Source organism: Mobula hypostoma, chromosome 6 (genome assembly GCF_963921235.1).
Source record: "Mobula hypostoma chromosome 6, sMobHyp1.1, whole genome shotgun sequence".
Taxonomy (NCBI): domain Eukaryota; kingdom Metazoa; phylum Chordata; class Chondrichthyes; order Myliobatiformes; family Myliobatidae; genus Mobula; species Mobula hypostoma.
Genome location: NC_086102.1, coordinates 24,940,935 through 24,959,818, shown reverse-complemented (window position 1 = coordinate 24,959,818; position 18,884 = coordinate 24,940,935). Strand labels below are relative to the sequence as shown.

The 18,884-nt window shown below is 42.2% G+C and overlaps 1 protein-coding gene across 1 annotated transcript in view; it reads left to right on the top strand.

Moving 5' to 3' along the window:
• The window catches only part of LOC134347877 (C2 domain-containing protein 2), a 94,520-nt gene extending 76,834 nt beyond the window's left edge, over positions 1 to 17,686 (top strand). The window contains exons 12-14 of the mRNA XM_063050437.1: positions 8,297 to 8,424; positions 10,504 to 10,822; positions 13,723 to 17,686. Coding sequence (XP_062906507.1) covers positions 8,297 to 8,424; positions 10,504 to 10,822; positions 13,723 to 13,931 — 656 coding nt within the window. The 3' untranslated portion in view covers positions 13,932 to 17,686. The remainder of the gene's footprint in view (positions 1 to 8,296; positions 8,425 to 10,503; positions 10,823 to 13,722) is intronic.
• The last annotated feature ends 1,198 nt before the right edge of the window (positions 17,687 to 18,884 follow it).

Below are 18,884 nucleotides of genomic sequence, written 5' to 3'. Positions count from 1 at the left end.
ACCACTCAATACTCGTTCTTAAAGCGATAAATGCGAAAGCAGTTCTTAAAGTGGTAAATTCAAACACAGTTCTTAGAATAGTAAACTCGAAAGGCCAAGAGATTTATACAGTCAATTAGGAGAGATTTTCCTTAAGTAAAGAATTCCTCGAACACGACGTCACTACCGATCCCAGCTGGAACCTGCCTTGTCCGCAGGATTCACGATGATGGAAGTAAAACTGTTTAAAGGCACTGACCTTTCCCTCTGGATACTAGATACTGCACAGCCTTTTCTGCTGCTTTTAGCAGAGGCTATCTCATACAGATCACTCTTTCTTGAATGAATTCAGTAATGGTCAATCCTATCCAAAGCTGCTGAGCGACTCCTTCAGGTTCCCGTCTTCACTCTCCAATATTACTGAAAAGATGCATCAACAAACCTGGCAGCTATTGGTTAAACTGCCGGCCCAACACTTTTGTACCTTACAATAGAATGTAAAACTCCGTTTTAAATCAAAACTACGTCATAAGGCAAATACGCAGCGGAGCAGAGTATCTGGCTGAAGTTCCAACTGGAAAACTAACTGCGTCACCCCAGGGGTCTCCTTTTGTACCCGTGGTGAACATGTCATCACATGACCACACATCGGCGGGAAAATTACATCAGGTGACCTCCAAAAGACCATTACATCATGCTCATCAGCTACTCAATTCATCATGGTCATAAGACAGTCACAGGATATCCATGAGGTATGTAACACAGAGTAATACACTCCACTTTCACAACCAATTTTCCCACCATTTTAGCACTGTTATATTGGTCCATATCTTTGCAACAAATTTTCAGCAATCCATTAGACAAAATCTTGACCTGGAATCCTTTACCTATTTGGTTCTCTAATGCTGCTGCCACTTTCAAAGGATTAAGGGCTCTAAATCCTCCTTCCCCTTCCTTCTGACCTTTAATTTTATACAGAACTATAAATTCCTCCGATTCACCCATTTTTCTCAATTTGTTGTCCCCCATTACTTCAGGTCTTTCACTTGATGCACCCCTTTTTTGGCTACCCTTACTTCTAGAGTATTCCACAGTCTCTCCCCCTCCTTCCCCCCCTCCTTCCCCCCCTCCTTCCCCCCCTCCTTCCCCCCCTCCTTCCCCCCCTCCTTCCCCCCTCCTTCCCCCCCTCCTTCCCCCCCTCCTTCCCCCCCTCCTTCCCCCCTCCTTCCCCCCTCCTTCCCCCCTCCTCCCCCCCTCCCCCCCTCCTCCCCCCCACTCCTCCCCCCCTCCCCCTTCCTCCCTCCCCCTCCCCCCCTTGCACATCTGAACGCCACTAATCACAGACCTCCAACTGGAATAAGTTCCTTCAACTACTACCCACTGTCTTCTCTGGGCAAGCCAGTTCTGAATCCAAACAGCAAATTCACCATGGGTCCCGTGCAACCTAATCTGCTGGATGAGCCTCCCGTGGGGGACCTTGTCGAATGCCTTATTAAAATCCATGCAGACCTCTACTGTCGTCAATCGCCCTTGCCAGCTCATTAAAAAACTCAGGCCATCGCCTCTCTGGTGTGCTGTCACGTCTTCAGTACCTGATTGTAGGAATTTTCTTGAGCTCAATGAGTCAGTTCTGACAGGTTGGTGGAGGCAGACAGTGAGTTTTGATAAGGGATTTTCTGGCCTACACATTATCAGCTAGACTATAGTCGAGGAACTGCTTACCACCTTGCATGGTGACCAATACTCCCAGGGTACCATTTTAAAGAAGGACAGGAGAATTCACTTTGGTGACTCAGCAAAAATTACCTCTCTGATAATTTTCTTTACACAGCTTCTACTGAATGCAAATTGCCCACAATTTCCCCATCTTCGCACTATCTGAAAAGCTATAAATGAGCTATAAAGCTCATTTTGTGACCTGCTGAGTTTGATCAAAGTTATCAAAGTACAGTGCCTATGAAAAGTATTCACACTCCTTGGAAGTTTTCATGTTTTATTGTTTTACAACATTGAATTTCAGTGGATGTAATTTGGCAATGTTTGACACTGATCAACAGGAACAGACTCTTTTACGTCAGTGAAAACAGATCTCTACAAAGTGATCTAAATTAATTACAAATATAAACCACAAAATGATTGATAGCACAGGTGTTCACCCCCTTCAAGTCAGTATTTAGTAGATGCACCTTTGGCAGCAATTACAGCCTTGAGTCTGTGTGGATAAGTCTGTTTTAGCTTTGTACATCTGGACACTGCACAGTAGGGGTGGTGTGTTTTTGATGAGGTCCTGTGTTTGGCTTACCCAAAAAGCTGGAGGCCAAAAAGCTCAATTTTGGTTTCATCAGACCACAGAACCTTCTTCCAGCTAACTACAGAGTCTCCCACATGCCTTCTGGCAAACTCTAGCTGAGATTCCTTGTGAGTTTTTTTCAACAGTGGCTGTCTCTTTGCCACTCTCCCATAAAGCTGTGACTGGTGAAATGCCCAGGCAACAATTGTCAGCTTGTAACTCCCCCAGAGTTGTCATAGGTCTCTTGGTGACCTCCCTTACTAGTCCCTTTCTTGAACAGATACTCAGTTTTTGACGATGGCCTGCTCTGTGCAGGTTTACAGCTGTGCCATATTCTTTCCATTTCTTAATGATTGACTTAACTGTACTTCAAGGGATATTCAGTGACTTGGTAATATTCTTGTCTCTATCCCCTGACTTGTGCTTTTCAATAACCTCTTTTGTGGAGTTGCTTGGAGTGTTCTTTTGTCTTCATGGTGTAGTTTTTGCCAGGATACTGACTCACCAGCTGTTGGACCTTCCAAATACAGGTGTATTTTTACTTCAATTGATTGAAACAGCCTGAATGCACACAGGTCTCCAAAAACAGATCTCCATTTAGCTAATTATGTGATTCCGAAAACCAGTTTCCTGCACCAGTGATGATTTGGTGTATCATATTAAAGGGGGTGAATACTTGTGCAATCAATTATTGTTTGTTTTATATTTGTAATTAATTGAGATCACTTTGTAGAGATCTGTTTTCACGTTGACACAAAGTTTTTCTGTTGATCAGTGTCAAAAAAGGCAAGTCAAATGCACTGTGATTCAATGTTGTTAAACAATAAAACATGAAAACTTCCAAGGTGGGGGTGAATACTTTTTATAGGCGCTGTACATATATGTCACCATGTACTACCCTAATATTAATTTTCTTGCAGGCATACACAGTAAATACAAAGAAATATTGTAGGCTAAAGGGCCATAATGCTCTATGTTCTGTCTCTCTGACTCACCTCATAGTAGAGGAATTAGTTGCTAAGTATTGGGAATTAACCACACATTGGTGAATCCAGCAGACTGAAGCAATGGAGCCAGACATACTCGGGCAAGTCTAAAGATCTGGTGCATGTGATAGACCATAAGACTATAAGATATAGAAGCAGAATTAGGCTACTTGGCCCATCCAGTCTACTCCACCATTTCATCATGACTGATCCATTTTCCTTCTCAGCCCTAGTCTCTTGACTTCCCCTCCATATCCCTTCATGCCCTGACCTATCAAGAATCTATTAACCTCTGCCTTAAATATACATAAAGACTTGGCCTCCGCAGCTGCCTGTGGCAACGAATTCCATAGATCCACCACTCTCTGACTAAGGAAATCCTTCCCCATCTCCATTCTAAAAGGATACCCCTCTATTCTGAGCCTGTGTCCTCTGGTCTTAGACTCTCCCACCATAGAAAACAATCTGTGATCTATGCATCGTTTTCTTGTCAGAGGTGAAATATTACATGTACAAAGTTCAGAGTAAATTCATTATCAAAGTACATCACAATGTACAGCCCCGAGATTCATTTTCTTGTGTGCATTCACAGTAAATACAGAGAAACATAATAGAATCAATGAAAAACTACACACAAAGATAGACAAGCAGGCAGTGTGCAAAAGACAACAGATTGTGCAAATTGAGAACAGGTGTTGTAGAGTCCTTGAAAATTAACAGTCCATAGGTTGTCGAATCTATTGGCACTTCAACGTTGGAGTGAGTGAATTATCCGCTCTGGTTGAGGAGCCTGATAATTGAGTAATAGCTGGTCCTGAACCTGGTGGTGTGGACCTTGAGGTTCCTGTAGCTCGTTCCTGATGGCAGCAGTGAGAAGAAGGCATGGCCCAGATGGTGGGGATCCTTGATGATGGATGCTGCTTTCCTGCGACAGCGCTCCTTGTAGATGTACTCAGTGGTGGGGAGAACTTTTCCTGTGATGGACTGGGCTGGGTCCACTACTTTTTGTAGGTTTTTTCTGCTCAAGGTCATTGATGTTTCCTGTCAGTATACTGTGATGCAACCAGTCAGTATACTCTCCACTATGCACCTATAGAAATTTGTCAAAGTTTTAGATAACGTGCCAAATCTTCTCAAACTTCTAATAAAATAGAGGCACTGCCGTGCTTTCTTCATAATGGCACTTAAGTGCTGGACCCAGAACAAATCCTCTGAAATGAGAACACCAAGCAATTTATAATTACTGACCTTCTCCACCTCTGATCCCCTGATGAGGACTGGTTCGTGGAACTCTGATTTCCTCCTCCTATACTTAATAATCAGCTCTTTGGTTTTGCTGACACTGTGTGAGGGATGGTTGTTGTGGTATCACTCAGCCAGATTTTCAATCTCCCTCCTTTATGCTGATTTGTCACCACCCTTGATTCAGCCAACAACAGTGATGGCGTCAGCAAACTTAAACATGGCATTGGTCTTCAAACTTGCAAGGCTGTAATGATGAGGTAACCAATTGATTGAATAGTAAATACATACTAGAAAGCAGAGATTGTAACTCGAACAAGAAAAAAGAAATGCAATGGAATTTTATGAAGTAGTATATATAAGCAGATAAAGATCGGCAAACAAGCAAAAGAAGTCGAACTGTACAAATAAAATACCGAGATCATGAGTTGTAAGGAGTCTTTGAAAGTGAATCTATAGTTTGTAGAATGGGTGAGGAGTTGAGGTGAGTGAAGTTATCCATGCCAGCTCAGGAGCCTTATGGTTGTGATGGGGCCGAAGGTATCTGTACCTCCTGCCTGATGGCAGTGACGAGAAAAGGGTATGGCATGGATGGTGGGGGTCTTCGTTAATGAATGCTGCTTTCTTGTAGCGGTGCTCCATGTAAATATACTCAATGGTAGGGAGGGCTTTGCCTATGATGGACAGGGTTGCATCCACCACTTTCAATAGCCTTTTCTGTTCCTGGTCATTGGTGTTTGCATTCCAGGCTGAGGGATAATGGGTAGCTAGTCCCATTTCTAATACAAGCATCCAAAATACTGCCTCTGTCAGAACCCGTCCACCTATTATGACTGCAATTTTATATACTGGCTTCTGGATAGGTAACTTAAAAAGAAATATATGTGACCTTGTCTGTCTATCTCTGTAATGCCTCTCATCACAGAGCCATCTCAAGTTACCTGTATTCCTCCATTCTGGCCTCTTTGCAAGAGCTTATTTTAATAATCCCCCCTTGGTGGCTATGTTCTAAACCACAAAGCCTGTAAATCCAGATATGTGGCTGTACCTCCTGCTGATGCTGATAACAGGAGGAGGGCAGAGCCTGGATGGTGGGGGTCTTTGATGATGGATACTACTTTCTTGAGGGAACACTCCATGTAAATAGTGGGAAGGGTGTTGCCTGTGATGGACAGGGCTGAATTCACCACTTTCTGTGGCCTTTTCCATTCCAGGGCATTGGTGTTTCCATACCAGGCTGTGCAGCAACCAGTTAGAATCCTCTTCACTGTGCTTCCGTAGCTGTTTGTCATGACCAGCTGAATCTAAACAAGAACTTTGAACCAACCTCTACAAACCAGTTCCCTCGGTGGTCTGGGTATTAAATCTTATTTGATAGAAAAGCACAGAACTATCTTGCCACGATAAAGACACGTGCTCACTCTGTGGCCGCTTTATTATGTACACCTGTAGACCTGCACATTAATGCAACTATCCAAATCAGCCTATCGTGTGGCAGCAACTCGATGCATAAAAGCATGGACACATGGTTAAGAGGTTCGATTGTTTGAATCCAACATCAGATTAGAGAAGAAATCTGATCTAAATGACTTTGACCGTGGAATGATTTTTGGTGCTGGACGGGATGGTTTGAGTATCTCAGGAACTGCTGATCTCCTGGGATTTCTATGCAAATTAATCCTAGAGTTTATAGTGCATGGTGCAAAAAACTAAAAAAAAACATCCAGTGAGATGCAGTTCTGTGGACAAAAGCAATTTGTTAACGAAAGAGGTCAGAGGAGAATGGCCAGACTGGTTTAAGCTGACAGTAATTTAACCACGTGTTACGACAGTGGTGTGCAAAAGGGCATCTCAGAAAGCACAACACAGAGAACATTGAAGTTGTTGGGCTGCAGCCGCAGAAGACCACAAATATACACTCAGTGGCCACTTTAAGTAGGTGCAGGAGGTACCTAATGAAGTGGCTGCTGTGTGTAAGTAAATAGAAGATATTGATATTGGATATCGAGTATTGAGGATGAAGCTAATTATATTGCATAAAACTAAAGTACTGCAGGTGATGGAAATCTGAAATTAAAATGGATCTTTCATCCCGTTTTTTAAAACACGCTATCCATAAGAACCAGTCTGTTCGTAAATACATCAAAAGTTGCCAGTCTTCCAGTATGCAAAAAGTACACGGGGATATTCACTGCATCTGCCAGTTCTATTGTAGGTGGCATTTGCCATCTGTTTGTACGTCTTAAACAAAGTTTTGAATAAAATTGGGGTTTTAACTTGGAGAATGGATTCATAGAACATATTCTGGATGCTTTTTTAAAAATCTACACATTTGGGAGCCAGCTAGGGAACAAATTGTGTTGGAAGTTATCTGGTGTGGTGAAGTGGTGTTAATTAGTAATTTGAGAGTAGTGGAAAGTGAGAGAATTCTGAGGGCGGTTTGAAAGACTGACCATTCAAAGGCTGATTGCCAATTATGTAGGTTTAGGATATGCGTAAATACAGGTAAGAAAAATAGATTACAAGGATGCCAGTAAGAAAACAATTTCTACAGAAGTACAGTGGGGAGCATTCTAACAGGTTGCATCACTGTCCAGTATAGAGGGGTCGTTGCACATGATTGGAAAAAGCTGCAGAGGGTTGCAAACTCAGTCAGCTCCATTATGGGCACCGGCTTCTCCAGCATCCAGGACATCTTCAAAAGACAGTGCCTCATCCATCATCAACGAACCCCATCACTCAAACATGCCCTCTTCTCAGTGCTGCTATCAGAGAGAAGGTACAGAAGCCTGAGGGGACACACACAACATTTTAGGAACAGCTTCTTCCTCTCCACCATTGTTTCTGAACGGATAATAAGCCAGCCCAAGAACTCTACCTCACTATTTTGGCACTACTTTTTAAAATTTGTATATATATTTCTTGCGATTAATTTATAGTTTTTTTTCTATGTATTGCATTGTACTGCTGCTGCAAAGCAACAAATTTCATGACGTTTGTCAGTGATATTAATTAAACCTGATTCTGATTCTAGTACTTGAAGAAATATTTGAAAATTTTCCTCAAATGTATATTCAGTTGAAAAAGTGGATTTAAGGCAGTGGACCCAATGTGATTCTGTCAAATGTAAGAGAGTCAAAGTCATTAAGACTGCCACCTTCTATAGATGCACCATGGAGAGCACTCTGACAGGCTGTGTCAGTGTCTGGTATGGGGGTGGGGGGCACTGTATAGGACTGAAAGAAGTTACAGAAAGTTGTAAAATTAGTCAGCTCCATCATGGGTACTAGCCTCCGTAGTATCCAAGGCATCTTCAAGGATCAGTGCTTTAGAAAGGTGGCGTCCAATACTAAGGACCTCCATCACCCAGGACATGCCATCCTCTCATTTTTACGGATGTACAGAAGCCTGAAGGCACACACTCAATGACTCAGGAACAGCTTCTTCCCCTCTGCCATACATTCCTAAATGGACATTGAACCCGTGGACACTACCTCACTTTTTATTAAATATATATTACTTCAGTTTTGCACTATTTTTAATCTAATTGATCTTACTTTCTTTTTCTTTCCATATCATCATTTATTGTACTGCTGCTGCTGCTAAGTTAACAAATTTCATGACACATGCCAGTGGTAATAAACCTGATTCTACTTCATGTGTTCCTTTTTTTTAACTAATTTGGAACGGCCAAAGTTTTTCTTCTGATTCCTTTTACATTAACCCTTTCTGCTGGATACATCAACCAGCCCAGTCAGAAGTAATGTGTGGAATTCAGTTCAATCTTATATTGTTTTAGAACTCCTGCATTTGAGTGGCACCGACCCAGTGGCCGAGGCTGCAATTCGGCAGCTTACTGAGTCTGCAAAGCAGAAGCTGAAGTCGCCCATCAAGAAAAGTACCATTGTTATTTCTGGTGTTGCAAAGGTAAGTTCTGTGCCTTAACACTGAAATATCATGTTTAATTCATTTTCCAACGTTCTTCATTAACCATTTAGTATTTTATGTTATTTGGGAGCATTTATTGCTTGTAGAATGTGATGCCTATAAGGTAATTCTGATCCGGAGAAAGCTTGTTTTTATTACTGGGTTGGACACTTTTTCCAGTCATGTCAGTCATTTTTTCTGCTCTTAGGAATTAACAAGGTATTGCACAAATCTTTGAAACACTCGGTATGTCCTGTACCTAATAAAGTGGCCACTGAGAGTATGTTCATGGTCTTCTATTGCTGTAGCCTATCCACTTCAAGATTCAATGTGTTGTGCCTTCAGAAATGCTCTTCTACACACCACTATTGTAATGCGTGGTTATTTTGAGTTACTATCCTGTCAGTTTGAACCAATCCAGCCGTTCTCCTCTGTCCTCTCTCATTAACAAGGCATTTTTGTCCGCAGAACTGCTGCTCATTGGATATTTTGTTTTTTATACCATTCACTGTAAGTTCCAGAGATTGCTGTGCATGAAAATCCTAGGGAGATCAGCAGTATCTGAGATACTCAGATCACCCTGTGGGATGCCAACAATCATTCCACAGTCAAAGTCACTTAGATCACATTTCTCCCCTCCTCCCCCCCCCCCCCCCATTCTGATGTTTGGTCTGAACAACAACTGTAGACATGGTCAAGAGGATCAGTTGTTGTTCAGACCAAACATCAACAACTGAAACTCTTAACCATTCTACCTATTTTTATGCATTGAGTTGCTGATTAGATATCTGCATTAACAAGCAGGTATACTGGTGTATCTAATAAAGTGGCCACTGAGTTTTCTCTGTGCTCATCCTCTCCAACCCCCATTCTCAATTGGGAAGAATCTACAACTGAAACCTCCTTCAAAGCAGTACATACTAAAACAGGCAAGGTGTGTTTCAGGCCGTTGGTCAGGCTGTATTTTTTTTCCTCTCGTCCATCTTCTTTACCCAATGAAGATGGATGCGGAGCTACAGATGCAGAAAAATCCATTTAAGAATCCCCCTCCCCATCTCTTTTGGCTCTACACGTGGATTACCATTCTGATCTTCCAGAGGACCAATTTTCTCCCTTACAATCCTTTTGCTCTTAACATATCTTTAGAATCCCTTAGCATTCTCCTTCACCTTGTCTGCTACAGCAACATCATGCTTTCATTTAGACCTCCTGATTTTTCTGGTGTTCTCTTGCATTTATTATATTCCATAAGTACCTCATTTGATCCTACTTGCCTATACACAAGACAAGACAAGACAAAGGAGCAGAAGTAGGCCATTCGGCCCATCAAGTCTGCTCTGCAGCTCCCCCGCTATGCACCTCCTTTTTTTCTTAACCAGTATTTCAATATCTCATAAAACCAAGGTTCCCTACACCTGTTATCTTTACCTTTTATTCTGACAGGCACATACAAACTTTGTACTCCTAGGGTCTTTTGGCTTTAAGTTGGATTGTCAATACTGAGTGCTTGAAATTGACCATAAGACACAGGAGCAGAATTAGGCCATTCAGCCCATTGAGTCCACCACCATTCTATCATGGGATTTACTAACCCCCTCAAGCCTATTCTCCTGCCTTCTCCCCATAACCTTTGACACCCTTACTAATCAAAAACCTATCAACCTTCGCCTTGGGTATACACAATGACTTGTGGTGAATTGCACAATTCACCACTTCTAAAGTATCAAAGGTAATACTGAAGAAAGAAATGTAGAACTGAGGGCTTCTAAAAGAATTTAGTATTTAGAATTAGCTATGATTGAATGGTGAAGCAGACTAAACACACGGAATGACTCAGTTCTGCTCCTCTGTCTTATGGTATTACGAAATTTGAGTAAAAAGGCAAAATGCTGGGAGTTCATAGCAAGTCCAACCATATGTGAAGGAAGAGAGGCAGAGTTGATGTCACAGGTCAGACCTTGCAAATAAATTAGAATTTGTGCATTAATCAGAGATTTGCCTGAGTATTTAGTGTGTGTCTTTACGTATTAAATTGGTTAGAATTATCTTGAAGAGATCATTTCCATTTTTCATCTCCAGGCTCCCTTGGCTGTAGATGATCAAATGACCTTATCAGCCAACTATGCAGCTGCGATGGATGCATCCTTGAGACAGGAACCTCCACCTCACCCTTCCTCCAACAACATTACTGAGCTCTCTTCTGAGAAAACACTAACTGCAAGCGTGGCCGAGGCTGAGATTTGCGCTGCTGAAGAAGCAGCTTCATTGCCGTCAGTAGTTGGAGCTGACGGACAGTTCGGCGAGTGCAGCCCTGGCTTTCAGGAGGACCTGGATTTTGAACAGAAGTCTACAAGTTCCTTTAACAACTCAAAAGCTGGAACAGTGAAAAAATCTAGAGGTGAATGTTTTTTGAGTCCCAAAAACTGGGAATGTCTACTTTCATGCCCATGTTAGAGAAAAATCAAAAGGAAACATTGGATTGCCAGTTGTGTTAGTCCTGAAAGTTATCTCCTGCTGGCCAATGCTCAAAGTTTTGGGGTGGAAAGAGAAGCTTGGGGAGCTCTTTTGGTATAAAAGTTTGTTGTGTGGATTTTTGGGAACTTCACATGAAATAGAAGCAGAAATAGATGCAGGTGTGACCCATTCTGTTCCTCGTCTATTCTAAACTTATGAGAAGCATAGGAAAGGTCTGTGGTCAGAGTATTTTTGCCAGGTTGGATATGTTAAATACTAGAGGGCTCTGTGAAAGGGAGAGGGAGCTGGTTTAAAGGAGATTCATGATGCCATTTTCTTTACAAAGTGGTAAGTGTCTGGAGCATGTTCATGGCGTAAATTGTAGAAGTCAGATACAAGGAAAGCAGAAAGTGGAAAGGTGTGGGCTGTGTGCAGGCAGGAGGGAGTATTTAGGTTGACATCTTGGATAGCACAGATGCTGTAGACTAATGGGCCTTTCCTGTGCTATAACATTCAACGTTCTGTCGTTCTGGTTGTTCCCCTGACCTCACAGTAGAGGAAGGGGTTGCTGAGCATTGGGAATTAACCACACATTGGTGAACCAGACATACTCGGGCAAGTCAACAGACCTGATGCGCGTGATCTGTGCGTCTTTTTGGTAGTGAGTGGTGAAGTACTACATGTACAAAGTTCAAAGTTTATTTATTATTGAAGTACATAACGTGTCACCATACTACCCTGAGATTCATTTCCTTATGGGCATTCACAGTATATGCAAAGAAACACAATAGAATTAATGAAAAACTACACAAAAAGACAGAAATAAACAATGTGCAAAAAAATTAATTGTTCAAATACAAAAGGAAAAGCTAAATAATAATACTAATAATATTGAGAACATGAGTTGTCGAGGCCTTGAAAGTAAGTTCTAGCCTGTGGAATCAGTTCATTGTTGGGGTGAGTAAAGTTATCTAAGTTGGTTCAGGAGCCTGATGGTTGAGGGGCAATAACAGTTCCTGAACTTAATGGTATGTGACCTAAAACTCTGGTACCTCCTTCCTGATGGCAGCAACGAGGAGACATCTAATCCCCTCCGTACATCAGACAGCAATGCCTGTAGGCATTTCTTTGCTCCAAGAGCTAAGCTACAGAAGATTAACACAATAGGTTTTGGTGGGTAGAGATGTGTGGTCTCTCCATTATAACAGCCAGAATGAGAATCAAGTTTATTATTCCTGTCTTAATTGACCTGAAACCTGATGATTTTTGGCAGCAGTACAGTGCAAAGACAACATTACTATAAACTAAAAATTAAATATTGCAAGAAAAAAGGAATACTAAGGTAGTGTTCATGGATTCGCGGACTGTTGCCTCTTGCATGCACATGTTTAAGGTTTTTTCCCCCATGTTAGGGGAGTTTAAAACTGGAGGTCGGAGGTTTAACATCAGAAAGGAAAGATTTAAAAGCATTCCAAGCAGAAACTTTTTCACACTGAGGGTGGTAAGGAGCGAGTTGCCAGAGGTGTCTGCAATAACAATGTTTCATTGTTTAAAAGATACTTGGACAGGTTCCTGCATAGAAAAGGTTTAAGAGGATATGGGCCAAACGCAGGAAAGTGAGACTAGCTTGGGTTGACATTTTGGTCAGCATGGATGAGTTAGAGGATAAAGGGTGCTTTCATACTGTATAACTCTGCGTCTTCCATGCTGTGCTTTCAAGGTGTTTAAAGACAGAAGAAAGGAAACAGGGTATTAAGGAGAGCCTGACCCTGTACGAACAGAATCTTACAGTACATCCTCTGGTACAGTTACAGTTACAGTTGAGAGGTTGACCATCACATCCAAAGAGTAGATCAGAATCATGTTTACTATCACCAACATACGTCATGAAATTGGTGGTTTTGTGGCAGCAGTCCAGTACAAGACATAAAAAGTTAATATTCATGACAATAAAAATAGTGTGAAAGAGGAAGAGTGAAATAGTGTTCATGGATTCTTTAGGGGTCTGGTGGCAGAGGGGAAGAAGCTTTTTTCGTAAAACATCATGTGTGGCTCTTCGGCTCCTGTAGCTCTGTCTCCTCCGGCAAATTTCTACAGATGTGCACGGAGAGCAGTCGAAGTGTTGCATCACTGTCTGGTGTGCAGAGGCACAGGACTGGAAAAAGCTGCATCGGCCAGCTCCTTCAAGGGCACTATCCTCCCCAGCGTCAAGGACATCTTCAAAAGGCGGCATCCATCATTAAGGACCCCATCACCCAGGTCATGCCCTCTTCTCAGTGCTACCACCAGGGAGGAGGGGCAGGAGCCTGAAGACACACACTCAACATTTTAGAAACAGCTTCTTCCCCCTGCCATCAGATTTCTGAGAGGGCAATGAAGCACCCAGTAACACTACCTCCTTAATTTTTCTCTCTATTTGCACTGCTTATTTATTATTTGTGTGTGTGTGTGTTTTATATGTACATAGCAATAAATTACAGTAAGTAATATATGTATTTATTGTAATTTATTGTTTTTTATGTGTTTCACTGTATTGCTGCCACAAAACAATAAATTTCATGATGTATATCAATGATATTAAAGCTGCTTCTGACTAGTGGTAGTAGTGAGAAGAGGGCATAACCCGACAGCAGTTTTACCTACAGTTCTGGTTAAATTGCACCAATCCTGCTCTTATCCATTGTCACATTGTGTAAAAGATTCCATAATGAATTACTAAGGAAATTGTGGATCAACAGGTGCTTTAAGACTTTTTTTTTAGGGAAGGGAGCCCACATGTTTTGGTCTCGACATTGCCTCCTTGTGCAATACCTGACTCATTAGAGATTTGTTTTTCTTTTATAGGCAGCTTTATGCGGAGCAGTGCAAAATTCTTTTTCCGGCGCAGACATCATCAGAAAGAGCCTGGAATGAGCCAGTCACACAATGACCTGGTTTATCTGGAGCATCCAACACCCTTGGAGAAAGAGAGGAAGTCGACCCGGAAGCAAATTAAAAGGCTTTTCCCGAAATCCAAAAGCAAAGTTAAAGTTAATGGCATTGCAGCAGACTGAGGTTCCTGAGGACTTGAGGCCCTCCCCTTTATTCCTGTTCTCTCCCTCCGTCCCACGTCAATGCACTGTGACTAAGGAATGTGCAGACTCCAAAAGCCTCAAGGTTTTATGTGACTTGCAGTTAGAGGCTTCTTCATCAGGATTATTCCAGTGTAGAAGGAAACTTCGTATTTTAAAATTTTACTTCACACTTGCTTGAGGAAAAATTGCAACATTTTTCCCAGGAGGGATTTGGGCTTCCATAATCTCTGGATTTTTTTTCCCTCAGTTATGAGAATTGCATATCGTTCAAGAATTTGGAAATGACAGGGCATCTTTGTTTTATCATGCACCCAATCCCAAACACAGGTAAAGCCTGTTTTGGATACACCCTTCCCTGAATAAATTTGTGCCTATCTGACCTGATTGTTGCTAGGTTAGAATAATTTTGCAGTGTGGTTCACTGTCCAATGTAATTTCAATTCATTATTGCCATCTAGAGTTTAAAAGGCTGCAGCAGAGTTGAAAGCCAAGGGTTTTCCTTTCGACTGCTGTGTCTGCTTTTCTTTAATCTCTTCTGTCTGCCATCTTATTCCCCACCTCCATCATTTCCTCTGCACATCAAAACTGACTCCAGACCTCTGCAAAAGAAATGGTTTCCAAGGCTAGCTCTCTGAACTTCAACAAATGGGACAGGTCCACAGACAATTCCCCAGGCCTCGGCAAATGGGACAGTTCCTGAGCCTTCGAGGCAGGCTTCCTGAGCCAAATATAGGGAAGTCATTTTTTTCCCCATTCTCAGCAGTCTTCACTTCAGAAGTTGGTTCTGGTGAGCAGAATGATTCAAACAGTCTCTTTTCTGTAATTTTTTAGAAATGATACCAGTCTCATTTTACAGTGACAACTGTGGGTCAGTAAGCTCAGAGTCCTTTTCTTAGATCGTGGCAGTAATCACGTTGAGACTTCCTGAAACCTTTCTCTAGTGAAATGATGCTGACTAACTGTGAGAACTTCCTTGCGATGCCAGTAAGACTGATCGGAGAAGAGATAATTGAATGAGTCAAGTAAGCGGATTATCACCTTTCATGCAAACCCAATGGAAATTGATTGGAAAAGCATTGTTTGAATTCCTGAGTATGTAGCTGTTAAGTCTGAAATTGGGAATTTGTGTCCATTTTATCACATTTAACCCAAATTATCCAAATACTTGCATTACTCGATATGTGCAAAAATGAAGTCATGCCAATAACTTGATGCTTTACACTACAAGGCTAGAGGATTGAAGTCATTTCTCGGCCTCTGAATTGGTGAATATTCTGACTGCAAATCTACCTGTGGCTTTTCTATAGTTTACAATTTCGGAATACAGGATTATGGAGTATGAATTTAAGGAAAACCAACCGCAAAAGTGTGATGAGACCAAGTATGGAAATATTCCCTGTGCTGAATATATCTGAGGTAGTATAAATTCAGTATATTTGACATTCTTTTGTATCACTGTGGGGAATTACACTTAAAAACGAGGGTTTCCATTTGCCACGTGAGCCTGCTGCTGCACTGGATCACTTTACGAGCCACTTTTTTAGTGGGGGCAAAGGAATCTTCTGAAACTTCACTTGAAGAATTAAGAAGTCACACCAGTCCACCATTTTGCCACAGGTTCCTATTCATCAGTCTAGTATCACTGTTGCTGTGCTGTTTTGTTTTATATATATTTGACCAAGAGTGAGCTCTTCCCTTCATCTGTAGATGGTAATTGTCTCAAAAAGGCATGAGGACTGTTGGTATTTGGGCTATGAAGGTGCCCTATCATTAAGCTGGTCAATTGGCTTGGAAGGCAATTACCTGGCAGTCCAGGAGCATCCTTAGGTTTTTGCTGGGTTGTTAGTCCCAGGCTGTGCTGGAAGTTTTGTTGGATTGTGTGAGTGTGTGCCCCTCATTCTCGACATGCCTAGTATCATCATATGAGCTTCCCTACTTGGTTATCCTCTGTTTATTTGGTTTATAATGATTGTGACCAGTTGACAACTGGCTTTTTATGCACTTGCTTCATATTTTCTACTGCCATTTTTCCCCATTTTTTTAAGAGCATTTGAATAATAATCAGAAGGGTGTTTGGCTTGTTCTCAGTTTCAGGGGTTGTAGGAATGTTGTGCTGCTTAGGTTTTGAGCTGTATTAACACATCTGCCTCTTCATTCAGCCATTGATTTCCCTTTAGTTATCTAGCTACTATGGGTAAACTTTGCTCTTTCTCACAAACTAAAGTTGACTGTCATAGTCAATAATGAGCTGTGTAACTGAAAACAAGATGACTTGTACTCATCCAGAATTCCACGTGTAGCTTTAAGACTCTGCAGTTTCCTAGGGCAGATCTACTCAGTATGCTGCATTTTTACAATGCTGCCTATTTAGTGAACTGGATGAAGATTATTAATTGGCCTTTTATTCCCCCGCCCCCCCCCCGCCCCATACCCTTCCATTGCCTACTGTAAGCAAGAGACTTCTGACCTTTTAGGCTTTGCTACGAGTCTTTCCTATTACTTGCCCACCACACTAACAATGCACCCTATGATTTCTATTTCTATTATTTAGTTAGTTCTGGGAAAAATCATAATGCTGTTTATTCTTTGTCTTCCAGTTATACTCGCTACTCAGTGAACTTATTTTTATTATTAAATGACAATATAAGTGTTACGACTAGTGCAGGGTCTAAACTTATTCTTAGTATGTGACCTACTCTTCTGTGTGGGCTTTGTCAGTTCAGGATTTTTGGTGTTCAATGCTGATACCTTCTCTAAGTTTAGAGATGATGTGGTATCAAAGTACTGTGTACAGTTCCATAGTCAATCTTTCAAACTGAACTATTGTCCAGTAGAGATTTCCCATCTTGCTTTAACAAGAAGAGGAAAAGGTATGTTAATTGAAGTACACGATCCTTCTGTCTCTATGCATGTCAATCCCATTGTTTACCAGTGTATAAAATAATGACCAAAGAGTGGAAATAAGGACTGCGTAACCCTCTGACTACACAAGTAACACCTGTGAGAATCAGTATTTAAAATGTACTGATTCAGTATAAAGCTTGTTATTCCTGTGAACCATAACTGGAATCTTCCTTTAGTGCTGCCTCAGTACCAAGAAATAGTAAAGGAAGAACAAAAGTAAGTATGAAGTTTTTTGAACTGAGCCAGGGACCAAAACTAAAAATGGATTGCACACTAAGTTATTGACAATTAAAGAAAATACCGCATGTTAATGGTCTTGCTTAAAAAGAGAAACACTGAAGTTACCCAGTTGCCTTCTAAAACTACAGTGTCTTAATTCTTATAACTATTGCAATAAATATTGAGAACCATGACTTTATTTGCTTGTTGCCTTTTTTCCTGTCCTTTGGGATTGTTGCATTGTCCTGCTTGCCAAAGCAAGCTAAGGCTTCTGAAATGTGCCTTTGGGAAGATTTTGCTCATTCAAAGGCAGACCATCAGTGGTCAGTTCTGGTACTGTTCAATAGCACTTGTTGACGGGTCACAAATCTTTGTTTTAGCACAATCTGCCTCTTGTATGATGTTAGTGTGGTACACGTAAAAAGGATGCACACTTACAGCCTACCTTAGTGCACCCCAAACTAGTGGTCAGCGTACTGCTGCAGGCAATATGGAACTTAATGAATGCTCAGCAATCTCGCGTAGTAGGGGACAGAACTCTACAAAAGGGTGCTGTGAGAGCACATTTCATTAGCTTGTCATCTTATTCACTGGTTGGCACTTTCGCAGTGCAACAGTACTGTGACAGATGAAATGGAATATGAAATGTAAAGTCAGTCAGTGGGTGCCGTCCGGAATTTGGGGCTGGTGCCTGTGCACCTCCATCTTCTTCGATCTTGCGACAGCACCGATTACAGCCTCTCCTCCAGTTTGTTCTCGCTGGCCACCTTGGCACCGCCTGCTGCCGCCCCCGCCGAACTCGAGCCCAAGGCCGTGTCGGCTTCCAGCCATGGCCGTTTCTTCAAGCTCGGCCCTCCCTTAGGCGGAGGCCTTGGGCAGGTCCAGGCACACGGTGCAGTGCCCAAGTTCATCATGTCTCTTCTAACTAGGTGCATAGCATGGTGAGGCTTTAATCTCTTCCACGGAAGATAGCCGTTGGCTCACAAGGAGCTCATCCGCTCTTTGTCAGGTCTTGGTTTTTTTTTTAGCCCTGCTGGGTGTCCTCACACCCTCCTCACCAGACTAAGTCCGGTGGGGGAGCCGGACCAAGTCGTCGACCACTCGGCCACGTTCCCCAGCCGAGCGCCGGGTGCCCGCCCCCCGCCAAATCTCTCCAAGCGTCTGGCACCTGACCGAAAATGTAAGGTACTGTACATTAAACTATGATTTAATGTCGTGATACATGTTGGTACCAACGACATAGGCAGGAAGAGGGATGAGGTCCTGAAGTGTGAGTTTCGGGAATTAGGCAGAAGGCTGAAGAACAGGACCTCAAGGGTGACGTTCTCAGGATTGCTGCCAGTGCTACGTGACAGTGATGGTAAGAATTAGAAGAGATGGCAGTTGAATGCGTGGCTGAGGAGTTGGTGCAGGGAGCAGGGTTTCAGATTTTTGGATCATTGGGATCTCTTCTGGGGAAGGTGGGACCTGTACAGATTGGATGGGTTGCACCTGAACTCGAGGGGGAGCAATATCCTTGCAGGTAGGTTTGCTAGCATGGTTCGGGAGGGTTTAAACTAATTTGCAAGGGGAATGGGACCTGGAGCGATAGAGCAGTGAAAGAAGTGCATGGAGTAAAGCCGGATCTAACATACAGAGAGGCTTTGAGGAAAGAGAAGCAGAATAAACGGTATAAAGACAGTAAGGTAGAAGGGCTGAAGTGTGTGTACTTCAATGCAAGAAGCATCAGGAACAAAGGTGATGAACTGAGAGTGTTTATACATACATGGAATTATGATGTAGTGGCCATTACAGAGACTTGGCTGGTAC